The sequence below is a fragment of the Equus przewalskii genome, chromosome 8 (genome assembly GCF_037783145.1).
Source record: "Equus przewalskii isolate Varuska chromosome 8, EquPr2, whole genome shotgun sequence".
NCBI lineage: Eukaryota > Metazoa > Chordata > Mammalia > Perissodactyla > Equidae > Equus > Equus przewalskii.
In genome coordinates, this window is record NC_091838.1 from 47,472,764 (window position 1) to 47,486,340 (window position 13,577).

General features: G+C 37.7%; 1 protein-coding gene across 5 annotated transcripts in view; it reads left to right on the forward strand.

Annotated features, from left to right (window-relative positions):
- Positions 1-13,577, forward strand: part of SPAG1 (sperm associated antigen 1) — a 79,678-nt gene that overhangs the window by 20,179 nt on the left and 45,922 nt on the right. For all 5 annotated transcript variants that reach the window (XM_070631861.1, XM_070631862.1, XM_070631864.1 and 2 more), the window contains 2 exons: positions 1,222-1,352; positions 4,507-4,613. In XM_070631861.1, the coding sequence (XP_070487962.1) occupies positions 1,222-1,352; positions 4,507-4,613 (238 nt within the window). The remainder of the gene's footprint in view (positions 1-1,221; positions 1,353-4,506; positions 4,614-13,577) is intronic.

Here is a 13,577-nt window from a genome sequence, read left to right on the forward strand (position 1 = left end):
AGCGTTGAGTGCCTGGCATGTGGGAAGTATTGTCAGGTACTTGTGTTATTTCTTCTTACATGCATTTTCCACATTTAGTCTCTACCCAACCATGTAATTTCTTTATATTCATCTTTAATGATCTTAGTAAATTGACACTTTTTGTGACTTTTCCATTTCATCTTCTTCTGGATTTACAAAATTCAATGCACTGATACCATTATTTTTCCTATCTCTAGGAATGCATTATTTCACTGCATTCCAAATCAACTTTTTAAGAAACAGCAAGGTAGAACTGAAAGAACTTAGTTAAGTTCTTCTTTTCCTTAATTATTTTGCATCCATACACTAAATGTAGTGAAATTTGCTCTCTTAAAATCTGTATTCCTCAATTACTACTATTCTCTGTTTCCTTCAATTAAATTCCTTGATTAAATTATGATCACTTCCTTAGAGTTAAATCTACTTTTAGATTACAATTTATTTGTGTCTGTTAACACAATAACAACTTAATAAAGGATATTAGTTGTGGTCAGTTGCTCCAATTTTTTGTACTAGGAAATCGTCCCCAAGGAGTCAAAAAAATGTATTTGATATTTGACGTTAACTAAACTGATTTTTAAGAAGATCTATGGGTGTTTAAATACCATGGCTCCTCTAAAGGCAGAGTCAACTGTAAACCACTTCACTGGATGTTTAAGCATCTGTCTAAATATTAATTTATTACGTTTATGGAATTGTATTTTAATACTTTTGATGGTGCAGGCAGTTTTAGTTTTCCTGGGCGTCTGTAACAACGTGCTACAGACTGAGTGGTTTAAACAACAGAAGTTTGTTTTCTCACGGTTCTGGAGGCTAGAAGTCTGAGATCAAGGTGTTGGCAGGGTTGGTTTCTTCTCAGGCCCCTCTCCTGGCTTGTGTGGCTATCTTTCTGTATTTTCAAGTGGTCTTTCCTCTGTGCTTGCCTGTGTTCCAATCTCCTGTTCTTATAAGGACACCAGTCATATTGGATTAGGGCCCACCCTCACGACCTGATTTAACTTAAACATCTCTTTAAAGACTATCTTCAAATACAGTCACATTCTGAGGTACTAGGGGTTAGGACTTCAACATATGAATTTTGAGGGACACAATTCCACCCGTAACACAGGCTATAATTGTTTTATTTACAACTTTAATTGAGTTTCTCTATCTTATGTTTGCCTCTGGTCTGCTTGTTGCCAATAAATGTCTCTTTTATAGGAGCATATCAGTGCTTCCCACCATAGTGGCCTATAATAACCGCGCTCAAGCAGAAATCAAACTACGGAACTGGAACAGCGCTTTTCAGGATTGTGAAAAGGTCTTGGAGTTAGAACCTGGAAATTTAAAGGGTAAAACATGTCATAGAATGCTTTTAAATTTACGGCAGGATCTGTTAAAGACCATTTGTGAAGACACTCATTACATTTACATTTCAAATAACGTCGAATTTCTCTATGTGAATCATTACCTTCATAAAGTTACTTTTAATTTCCAGTTTAACTTGGAATTTAAGTTCCTGATTATTTGCACTCAAGTAGCTAATAATCCAAGAAGATTGAATAAAAGGTATATGTGTTTTTAGAGAAATATCTCAAACTTGCATTTGAATGTGCTTTGTTTTTCCTTTAAATTTTTTTATTGTGGTAAAATACATATAACATGAAATTTTCCATCTTAAATCATTTTTAAATGTACAGTTCAGTGGTATTAAATATATTCATATTGTTGTGCAGTCATCACTACCGTCCATCTCCAGAACTTTTTTTATCTTGCAAAACTGAAACTCTGTACCCATTAAATAACAACTCTCTATTCTCCCCTTTGCCCAGTCTCTAGCAACCACCATTCTACTTTCTGTCTCTATGATTTTACTGTTCTAAATACCTCATATAAGTGGAATCAGACAGTATTTATCTTTTTGTTACTGGCTTATTGAACTGTGTCTTTTTATCCAAAAAATATTTAAGTATAATTTAATGTAGATTTTCTGATAGTTATTAATATAATATAATGAGCCCACACCCAGGCTCTAGAATCTTCTACCAGCTGCTTTGTGGGCATTGTCACCTGGATGTCCATAGACATTTTAGATTAAACATGTCCAAACTGACTGCATCTTTCCACCAAAACCTGTACTGTGTCCTGATTCCCTGTCTCTGTGACTGTGCCACCTTGCCACGGTCCAAGCCTGAAGTGTGCAAGTCAGACTCTACTTTTCTGTTATCAAGAAAGAATCTTTCCAAGAGGGAGCAGCATAAATTATAATAGACTCATTCAATTTCTTTAAACATTTATGGATTCAAATAAATATAAACTCTTAATTTTTTTTTCACATGGGTTGTACCCTTTTGTGCCTACAAACATGGATAAGCAGAAACCATAGGTGTGCTGAGGGGGTATCTTGGTGCATCAGCCCCGACTGTCATTGCCATGGATTGCCCTCCTTTCACCAGTAAAGTCCTCTTGTGCCTGTATTTTGTCTCTATTGTAGAGTATGAGTGTGCTCCCCGCTTTAGGCAGGTGCCTGGTAAAATTTTATGATTTCCTGATGGGCCCACACCACCACTGTGCGAGGCTCTATGCCAAGCGCTTTACATGTATTAACTCTGTTAATTTTCACAACAGCTCAGTAGAGGTGCAGATACTGTTATTAGTACACTCATTTTACAAAAGAGGGAACTGAGGCATAAAAAGATTAAACAACTCACCCAAGGTCACATAACTAGGAAATGGCAGAGCCAGAACTCAACCCTGGACAACAGACTCCAGAGCCCACATTCAACCACTGTGCTACTCTTCTGCCACTAGAATGGCCTTATATTTTCATTCTTTCCCTGTTTGAGTAATTTCTTAAGTGCTAGAATCTTTCCTATTTAAAAAACAAACTTGAGAGAGCCAAATCTAGTAATGAGTATGGCCATAAAACATTAGTATGTTTGCTTAAGTGAATAAATAACTTCCTCTTCAAAATTTTATTTTTTACTCAAAAGATAATTGGTTGTTTTCCTAAAGTAGAAAGAGCTCTTTATTCAATTTTTTTTTTTTAGATTGGCCCCTGAGCTCACATCTGTTGCAATCTTTTCTTTCCTTCTTCTTCTCCTGAAGACCCCCCAGTACATAGTTGTATATTATAATTGTAGGGCCTTCTGGTTGAGCTATGTGGGATGCTGCCTTAGCATGGCCTGGTGAGCAGTATCATTTCCGCCCAGGATCTGAACCCCCGAAACCCTGGGCTGCCGAAGCAGAGGTTGCGAATTTAACCACTTGGCCAAGGGGCCGGCCCCACATAATTGTTCTAAATGCATTGTGGTATTTGGATTACGTCCTGGAACAGACAAAGGACATTAGTGGAAAAATTGGTGAAATCCAAAGAAAGCCTGTAGCTTAGTTAATAGTAAATGTACCAATGTTAATTTCTTAGTTTTGACAAAATACCATAGTTATGAAGGATGTTAGCATTAGGGAACTCTGAGTGAAGGTATATGAGACTCTCTGTATTATTTTTGCAACTCTTCTATAAATCTAAAATTATTTCCAAAATAAAAAGTTTAAAAAAATGATAATTGTTATATCATGAATATTTCTTTGTGGACATTCCCTTCTGAAATCTGAGTAGTAGTAGTAAGAGCTAAACTTGTACTTATAGTGTTACAGTTTTGATTAAATTTATGACAAAATGATTTATCCTTTGGATTTTCATGGCTCATTCTAAGACTAAAATCAAATTGGTTAAATTTATGTTTTAAATAGCATATTAAAACATAGTAGATATAAATTTCTCACTTTTCAGATTTCCAAGTATAATTATTTTCGAAATAATGACTTATTACACCAAGTTCTCTCATTATATAATGGATAATGATGAGACTAGAAAGGCATTCATTTTCAGTACAAAATAATTATCAAATTATACATTGAAACCTAAGAAAAAATCTGATGCAAATTGCCAAAGTGCTCAATTTGTAAACCTAGCTGACTTAACAGTCAGGATTCTCTCAGTTCCCTATGTGAAATACCTCCTTCTAATCATTTTGGAGATTGCTATAGATTTCAGTAATGACCCATGTTCTGAGCCAGATGCCGTAATATGCTAACTTTGAATAAAGGGTTTTCTAAGTTTTCATAAAGTGATAAAATAAAACTAGTGATGATTATAAGGAGAAAAATGTTATTGTTTAGTGAAAATCTTCCCAGTATTGTAGCACAGCCTGGTGGCTCTGAAGGGTTGAGGTATGGAGTCTCTAAGCCCTTGGAGGAGCTGTCAGGGCCTGGGGCTGCCAAGGGGCCAGGTTGTTGGAGGGGACAGTTGCCTGACGCAGCCTCTTCTGTTTGCCTCAGTGTCATTTTCTCTACGTGCAACAATATGAAAACAGGTGTAGTTAAACTTGGCACAGTCGCATCCTAACCTGTTCTGTGCTACGTATATTCTTCCTCTTGAAAAATATGCTCTAACTATGATGCCATTTGTTAAAAACTGTAACTTTTATTTTGGTAACTTTTCAGCTCTTCTGCGGCGTGCCACTACATATAAACATCAAAACAAGCTGCAGGAGGCTGGAGAAGATTTGAGGAAAGTACTAGCTGTTGAACCTGATAATGAGTTGGCCAAAGTAAGAACATAAAGTGACTCTTAAACTAATTCTATAGTTTGTTATTTCTGTATTTATGTTAAAATATTAGTCTTGCTGGATAAATGATCTTGCGGATTAGGTCCCAGCTTTAAAAAGTAGGTTTATCTCAGATGTCCTGAAATGTTAACATCTATTCGAAGTGGAAGAAGGCAGACTCTTAAATTGCCCAAAACTATAAACCTACTTCTGAAGGACAAATATTTATTTATTTATAATTGGCATAAAACATTGTGTAAGTTTAAGGTGTACAACATGTTGATTTGATCCATTTATATATTGCAGTATAATTACCACCATGGCATTAGCTAACATCTCTGCCACATCACATAATTATCATTTCTTTTTTTATGGTAAGAACAATTAAGATCAAGTCTCTTAGAAACTTTGAAGCTTATAATACAATATTGTTGACTATAATCACTATATGCTGATTAGTTGACTATAATCACTATGCATTAGATCTCCAGGACTTATTTACCTGCTAGTTGCAAGTTTGTACCCTTAAGCAACATCTCCTCAGTGACCCTAACCCCTAGCCCCTGGTAACCACCATTCTACTTTGTTTTTATGAGTTTAGCTTTTTTAGATTCCACATATAAGTGACATTATACAAGAGGGACTAATACTAATTTTCTCTTTCTTGCAGTGTTGTAGGCAATCCTCTTCTCTGAGCTAATATCACTTTATTATGCAGAGTGGTATACAAGTTTCCTAGGTAGGGTTAGGCACGAGCTCCATGGCCATAGAAGAGTGCATGGCAAGTGTAGCATCACTGACAGCATGTGCTGCCTAACTAAGTAGACTGACTCAGTTATGCACTTAGGGGGGTCTGTATTAAGGCCTAAAGAGTAGAGGTAAGTGTCAAGAACTGTGAAGGGTCTGAGATTTTACCCTACTTACAGATTAACAAAGTGACCTAGCAGCAGAAGAAAATATAGAATAAAAGACTCCTGGGATAGACACAAAGGACTTTGTTACTCACAGCATGGCAAGCCAATAAACTTCAAGTTCATGTCAGTTCCCCTGGCCCCCGAATCCCATGGTAGTGGTGCAGAGTGGCCCAGATAGATGCTGCACACTCAGTGGGTTTGTGTCACAGTTGAAGAATCCCAAATTTAGAAAACCTCCATCTTTTATAATAGGATACAAGCAAATCTGCCCAAAATTCTGTTCTGGAGGGAAACATTATCTTTGTTTTACTGGAAAGCAAACAAACCTGCTTTCTTCTCTGTAGGGTACTATCTCTGTTTTCCAAGGCTGTTCTCAGTGCAAACATCCTTAAAAAGACAGTCCACAACAAAGCTTGTTTACTGCCTCTGCTCACAGTATATTCAGAAATGTGAGAAACCCACGGAGAACTACTTCCGACAATAAGTTTTCACCGTTTCCACATATACCCTTGGGTTATCTGTCTCACTCCCTCTGAGTGGCAGCTAATGTTGCTAGTGTCTCAGCTGCATTAGTCAAGTCAGCATTTCAGGGGATTAGGTTTAGGGCTCGGCTTAGGAACACATCTTTTCCTCATAGTATTTCCTTTTTACAATGGTCTATTTATTGAAAAGTTAATGTAACAATATTCTAAAAGAAAAAATTTGAAACAAGGAAAACTATCTTTAATTTCATTACCCAACACATTTCATGATTACGTATTAACTTTGGGCCTTAACCAAATGCATTTTGGTCTTAACCATATGCAAAGATTAACTCAAAATGGATCATATACCTTAATGTAAACCTGAAATACAAAAGTTCTAGAAGAAAATATAGAATAAAATCTTTATGAACTTGGATTAGACAAATATTCCTTAGATAAGGACATGTGGCACAATCCATAAAAGACAAAGTTGTTAAATTAAACTTCTTCAAAATTGAAAACTTTTGCTCTTTGAAAGATACTATCCGAAGAATAAAATGAAAAAACCACAGACTAGGAGATAATATTTGCAAATCGTGTATCCAATAAAGGACTTGTATCAAGAATATATAAAGAATTTTTAAAACTCAATAATAAGGAAACAGGCAAATAAAAAATAAGCAAAATATTTGATCAGATACTTCACCAAAAGAATGGGAAATAAGTGCATGAAAAGATGCTCAATATCATTAGTTTCTAGAGAAATATAAATTAAGGCCACAAGAGATACCACCACAAACCTGTTAGAATAGCTAAAATTTAAAAGATTGACCATATGAAGTGTTGACAGGGATGTGGAGGAACTGTAACTCCTGGGAATATAAAATTATACCACCATTTTGGAAAATAGGTTGACGGTTTCTTAAAAAGTTAAACGTAAGATCTTGTCAAGATGGCAGTGTGAGCAGATGTTGAACTCGTCTCCTCCCACGAACACAACCAGGTTACAATAATTTTTGGAACAATTATCCTGGATTGAAAACTGGATAAAAAGAACCCCCACTACAAGGGACAGTCCTGATGAAGGCAGAAGAGGCAGAAATTCCTTCTGGAGAGGAAAAAAGTCACCTTTCGGAGCAGCGGAGCTTCTCAGCTGGCCAGGTGGGAGCCCCCTAAGGTACGCAGCCCTCCCTGGAGGAGTGAGGTCCGGAGTGGGGCCGATATGGCTATAAGCATCCTTCAGACTCAGCCCCACTGAGACGGGGGTTCTTACTGTCTGGCTTTGCTGGCTATTAACTGCAGGGAGGATACCCCCAGAAAAGCTATCAGCCTAAAGCCGAAAAGACCCAGGTCTTAAAGGGCCCACACACAAACTCACTCATTGCAACAACCTAAAATCACCAGAGAGAAGGCTGACAGTCCTTTCATAAAACGAGACTCACCTGGTGGGATCTGGGGGCATCTTGGTGAGAGGAGGGACCTCTCCAGAGATTGAGACATTTGTGGGGGCCATTGTTCTGAGCTGGCCCAGGCATGCTGACAGGACCCCGGTGGGGGCCATTGAGGTTCATCCCTTGGCCTGTTAGCCCAGGGGTCTGCCACACCCACTAGAGAACAGATTTAATCCAGTTCAGCCAGGGAAGGCAACCTGCCCTAAGGACTGGCCCCAGTAAGCCCCCAGGCTACTTTTCAGCCTGCATTGACTGGGTACCTTGATCCTCTACAGGCAGGCAAGGGTGTCTGCCTCTGTGGGGCAGGGCCTGTGAGAGGACCAGGTGAACTGTTGGGGGGGGGGGCATTGGTGGAGAGGTGGGGGCCTCTGCAGTGTGGCATCAGGGTACGCTCCAGGGGGTTGAGAAGTGTGCACAGACCAGGATTGTGTTGATGGTGTTTATGGTCCTGTGGGGGGGGGGGGGTGAGGCTTATCAGCACAGAAGACCTGTGCTTCACAAATAGCCATAAAAAGGATCAGCCCCACCTTCCAAAAGCCTGAAACAATTGAGTGCCCCATGCCAAGGGCCAGCCCCACTCAGCTGCACTCCTAAGAGAACTGGCAACAGCCTTGTAGGCCTTAGGCCTATCACAACTGTACCCCCTGAGCCTAGCAACCAGCTACACTGGGTACCAAGCCAATTAAGAGGGCAACTGCAATAGGAGTGTGCTGATAGACTTGGTAGCCAACAGTGCTGAGACTCCCCAAACCGGATTTACAAACAGCTGGCCAGGGAAGGGAAGATTAGACTCCCTGGGTACCCGCAGTGGGAACAACCCTGCCACAGCAGAAGGACACAAGTAGCCCACAAAGAGGTCACTCCTGGTTCTTATAGACTGGTGATGAGAGGGAAGCACACTGCTGGGCCTCATAAAGCATCTCATACATAAGGCCACTTCTCCAAGATCAGGAGACATAGCCGACTCACCTAATACATAGAAATAAGCACAAAGAAAGAGGCATAAGGAGGAGGCAAAGGAATACTTTCCAAGCAAGGGAACAGTACAAAACCCCAGAAAAAGGACTAAATGAAACAGAAGCTAGCGACCTACTCAACAAAGAGTTCAAACAAAATATCATGAGGATGCTCACAGATATGCAGAGAAGAATGGATGAACACAGTGAGCACATCAGCAAAAAGCTGGAAGATATTAAAAAAAAACCAATCAGAAATGAAGAATACAATACTTGAAATGAGAAATTCACTAGAGGGACTCAATAGCAGAGTAGAGGAAGCAGAAGAATGGATCAGTGAGCTAGACAAAAGACTAAAGGAAATCATGCAAGCAGAACAGAAAAGAGAAAAAAGTATTAGACAGAATAAGAACAGTCTAAGGGAACTCTGGGACAATATCAAGCATGCTAACATTTGGATTAGAGGTGTCCCAGAAGGAGAAGAGAGTGACAAAGGGGCAGAAAATTTATCTGTAGAAATAATAGAGGAAAGTTTTCCTAACTTGAGGAAGGAAACAGACATCCAAGTTCAGGAAGCACAGAGAGCTCCAAAGAAGATAAGCCCAAATAGGCCCACACCAAGACACATTATAATCAAAATGCCCAAAATTAAAGACAGAGAGAAAATCCTAAAAGCAGCAAGAGAAAGGCCACAAGTGACGTATAAAGGGAAGCCCATCAGGCTATCAGCAGACTTCTCAGCTGAGACCCTACATGCGAGAAGAGAATGGCATGACATATTTAAAGTGCTAAAAGGAAAAAACCTACAGCCAAGAATACTCTATCCATTAAAGTTGTCATTCAGAATGGAAGGAGAGATAAAGAGCTTCCCAGACAAGCAAAAATTATAGGAGTTTATCACAAAGAAACCAGTTCTGCAAGAAATGCTGCAGGGACTTATTTAAGTGGGAAAGCAATGACCACAAATAGAGATAAAAAAAAATTATCAACAAAACAAAACAAAACAACAACAACAAAAAACCAGGCAATAAAATCACTTGTAAGGTAAAAATATAGTAAAGGCAGCAGATCAGCTACCTGTGAAGATAATATGAAGGTTGAAAGACAAGTGTACTAAAATCACCTATTTCAAAGATAAAAGGGTAATGGATAGACACACACTAAACAAGAGACTATATATGATTTGAAAAATATATAATGTGGGAGGAGGAGAGTGAAAAAGTAGAGCTTTTAGAAAGAGCTCACGCTAAACAGTCTATCAACTCAATATAGACTGTTATATGCCTGGTATATTAAATAGGAGCCTCATGGTAATCACAAATCAGAAACCTATAACAAGCAAGAAAAAAAGTAAGAGAAAAGAAATCAAACATTTTACTAAAGATAGTCATCAAACTACAAGGGAAGACAGCAAGAGAAAAAGAAAGGAACAGAGAAGAACTACTAAAACACCCAGGGAAAAAAAAGTGACAAAATGGCCATAAATACATACTTATCAATAGCTACTTTAAATGTCAGTGGACTAAATGCTCCAATCAAATGCCATAGGGTGGCCAATTGGATTAAAAAAACGAGACCCATGTATACGCTGCATACAAGAGACACACTTCGGACCTACAGACACTCACAAACTGAAAGTGAAAGGATGGAAAAAGATATTCCATGCAAATGGCAAAGAAAAGAAAGCGGGAGTGGCAATACTTATATCAGACAAAATAGACTTTAAAACCAAAACTGTAACAAGAGACAAAGACGGGCATTACATAATGATAAAGGGAACAATCCAACAAGAAAATATAACACTTGTAAATATCTATACACCCCAAATAGGAGCGCCTAATTATATAAAGCAATTATTAACAGACATAAAAGGAGAAATAGACAGTAACACAATCATAGTAGGGGACTTTAACACTCCACTTACACCAATGGATAGATCACCCAAACAGAAGATCAGTAAGGAAACACTGGCCTTAAAGGACACATTAGACCAGATGGACTTAGTAGATATATACAGAACATTCCATCCAAAAACCACAGAATACACATTCTTTTCAAATGCCCATGAAACATTCTCCAGGATTGATCACATATTAGGCCACAAACAAGTCTCAATAAATTTAAGAAGGTTGGAAGAAAACCAGAAAAGCCACAAAAATGTGGAGATTAAACAAATGCTACTGAACAACGATTGGGTCAATGAAGAAATCAAAAAATTCCTGGAGACAAATGAAAATGAAAACATGACATGCCAAAATCTATGGGATACAGCAAAAGTGGTTCTAAGAGGGAAGTTTATAGCAATTCAGGCCTACCTCAACAAAGAAGAATAATTCCAAATAGACAATCTAAAAGTGCATCTAAAGGTACTGGAAAAACAACAACAAACAAAGCCCAAAATCAGCAGAAGGAAGGAAATAATAAAAATCAGAGCAGAAATAAAGACTAAAAAAACAGAAAAAAATTAATGAAACCAAGAGCTGGTTCTTTGAAAAGATAAACAAAATTGACAATAATAAAAATCAGAGCAGAAATAAAGACTAAAAAAACAGAAAAAAATTAATGAAACCAAGAGCTGGTTCTTTGAAAAGATAAACAAAATTGACAAACCCTTAGCTAGACTCACCAAGAAAAAAAGAGAGAAGTCTCAAATAAATAAAATCAGAAATGAAAGAGGAGAGATTACAACGGACACCTCAGAAATACAAAAGATAATAAGAGAATACTACGAAAAGCTATATGCCAACAAATTGGATAATCTAGCAGAAATGGATAAATTCTTAGAAACATAGAACCTTCCAAAACTGGACCAAGAAGAAGTAGAAAATTTGAATAGACCAATCACCAGTAAGGAGATCGAAACAGCAATCAAAACCTCCCAAAAAATAAAAGTCCAGGACCAGATGGCTTCCCTGGTGAAGTCTACCAAACATTCAGAGAAGACTTAATACCTATCCTTCTCAAACTCTTCCAAAAAGTTGAAGAGGAGGGGGAGGCTTCCTAACTCATTCTACGAAGCCAACATTATCTTGATACCAAAACCAGACAAGGACAACACAAAAAAAGAAAATTACAGGCCAATATCACTGGTGAACATCAATGCAAAAATCTTCAACAAAATACTAGCAAATCAAATACAACAATACATTAAAAATGTCATACATCATGATCAAGTGGGTTTCATTCCAGGGATGCAGGGATAGTTCAGCATCTGCAAATCTATCAACTTGATACACCACGTTAACAAAATGAAGAATAAAAATCACATGATCATCTCAATAGATGCAGAGAAAGCATTTGACGAGATACAGCATCCATTTATGATAAAAACTCTAAATAAAATGGGTATAGAAGGAAAATACCTCAACATAATAAAGGCCATATCTGACAAACCCACAGCAAATATCATCCTCAATGGAGAAAAACTGAAAGCTATCCCGCTAAGAACAGGAACCAGACAAGGATGCCCACTGTCACCACTCTTATTTAACGTAGTATTGGAAGTCCTAGCCAGAGCAATCCGGCAAGAAAAAGAAATGAAAGGGATCCACATTGGAAAAGAAGAAGTGAAACTGTCACAATTGGCAGATGACATGATTTTATATCTAGAAAACCCTAAAGAATCCACTAAAAAACTTTTAGCAACAATAAAGAAATACAGTCAAGTCACTGGATACAAAATCAACATACAAAAATCGGTTGTGTTTCTATACACTAACAACAAAGTAGCAGAAAGAGAAATTAAGAATACAATCCCGTTTACAATTGCAACAAAAAGAATAAAATACCTAGGAATAAACTTAACCAAAGAGGTGAAAGATCTATACACCAAAAACTATAAAACATTGTTGAAAGAAATTGAAGAAGACACAAAGAAATGGAAAGATATTCTGTGCTCTTGGATTGGAAGAATTAGCATCGTTAAAATTTCTATACTTACTAAAGCAATCTATAGATTCAATGCCATCCCTATCAAAGTTCCAAGAACATTTTTCGCAGAAATAGAACAAAGAATCCTAAAATTTATATGGAATAACAAAAGACTCCGAGTAGCCAAAGGATTCCTGAGAAAAAAGAACAAAGCTGGAGGTATCACACTCCCTGATTTCAAAATATACTACAAAACCATAGTAAGCAAAACAGAATGGTACTGGCACAAAAACATACACACAGATCAATCGAACAGAATTGAGAGCCCAGAAGTAAACCCACACGTATTATGGACAGCTAATATTTGACAAGGGAGCCAAGAGCATACGATGGAGAAAAGAGAGTCTCTTCAATCAATGGTGTTGGGAAAACTGGAAAGCCACATGCAAAAGAATGAAAGTAGACCATTCCCTTACACCATGCACAAAAATCAACTCAAAATGGATTAAAGACTTGAATGTAATACCTGAAACCATGAAACTTCTCGAAGAAAACATAGGCAGTACGCTCTTTGACATGTCTTAGCAGCATATTTTCAAGTCCCATGTCTGACCGGGCAAGGGAAACAAAAGAAAAAATGAACAAATGAGACTACATCAAACTAAAAAGCTTCTGCACAGCAAAGGAAACCATCAACAAAACAAAAAGACAACCTAACAATTGGGAGAAGATATTTGCAAACCATATATCAGATAAGGGGTTAATATCAAAAATATACAAAGAACTCGTATGGCTCAACAACAAAAGAACCAACAATCCAATTAAAAAATGGGCAAAAAATCTGAACAGAGATTTCTCCAAAGAAGATATACAGATGGCCAACAGGCGTATGAAAAGATGTTCAACATCATTAGCTATCAGGGAAATGCAAATCAAAACTACAATCAGGTATATGGCTATAATTAACAAAACAGGAAACAACAAATGTTGGAGAGGATGTGGAGAGAAGGGAACACTTGTTCACTGCTGGTGGGAGTGCAAACTGGTGCAACCACTATGGAAAGCAGTATGGAGTATCCTTAGAAAATTAAGAATAGATCTACCAATAGATCTCCTGTTATTCCACTGCTGGGTATTTATCCAAAGAACTTGAAAACACAAAGGCATAAAGATCCTTGCACCCCTATGTTCATTGCAGCATTATATACAATAGCCAAGACATGGAAGCAACCTAGGTGCCCATCAAGGGACAAATGGATAAAGAAGATGTGGTATTGATACACGATGAACTACTACTCAGCCATAAGAAATG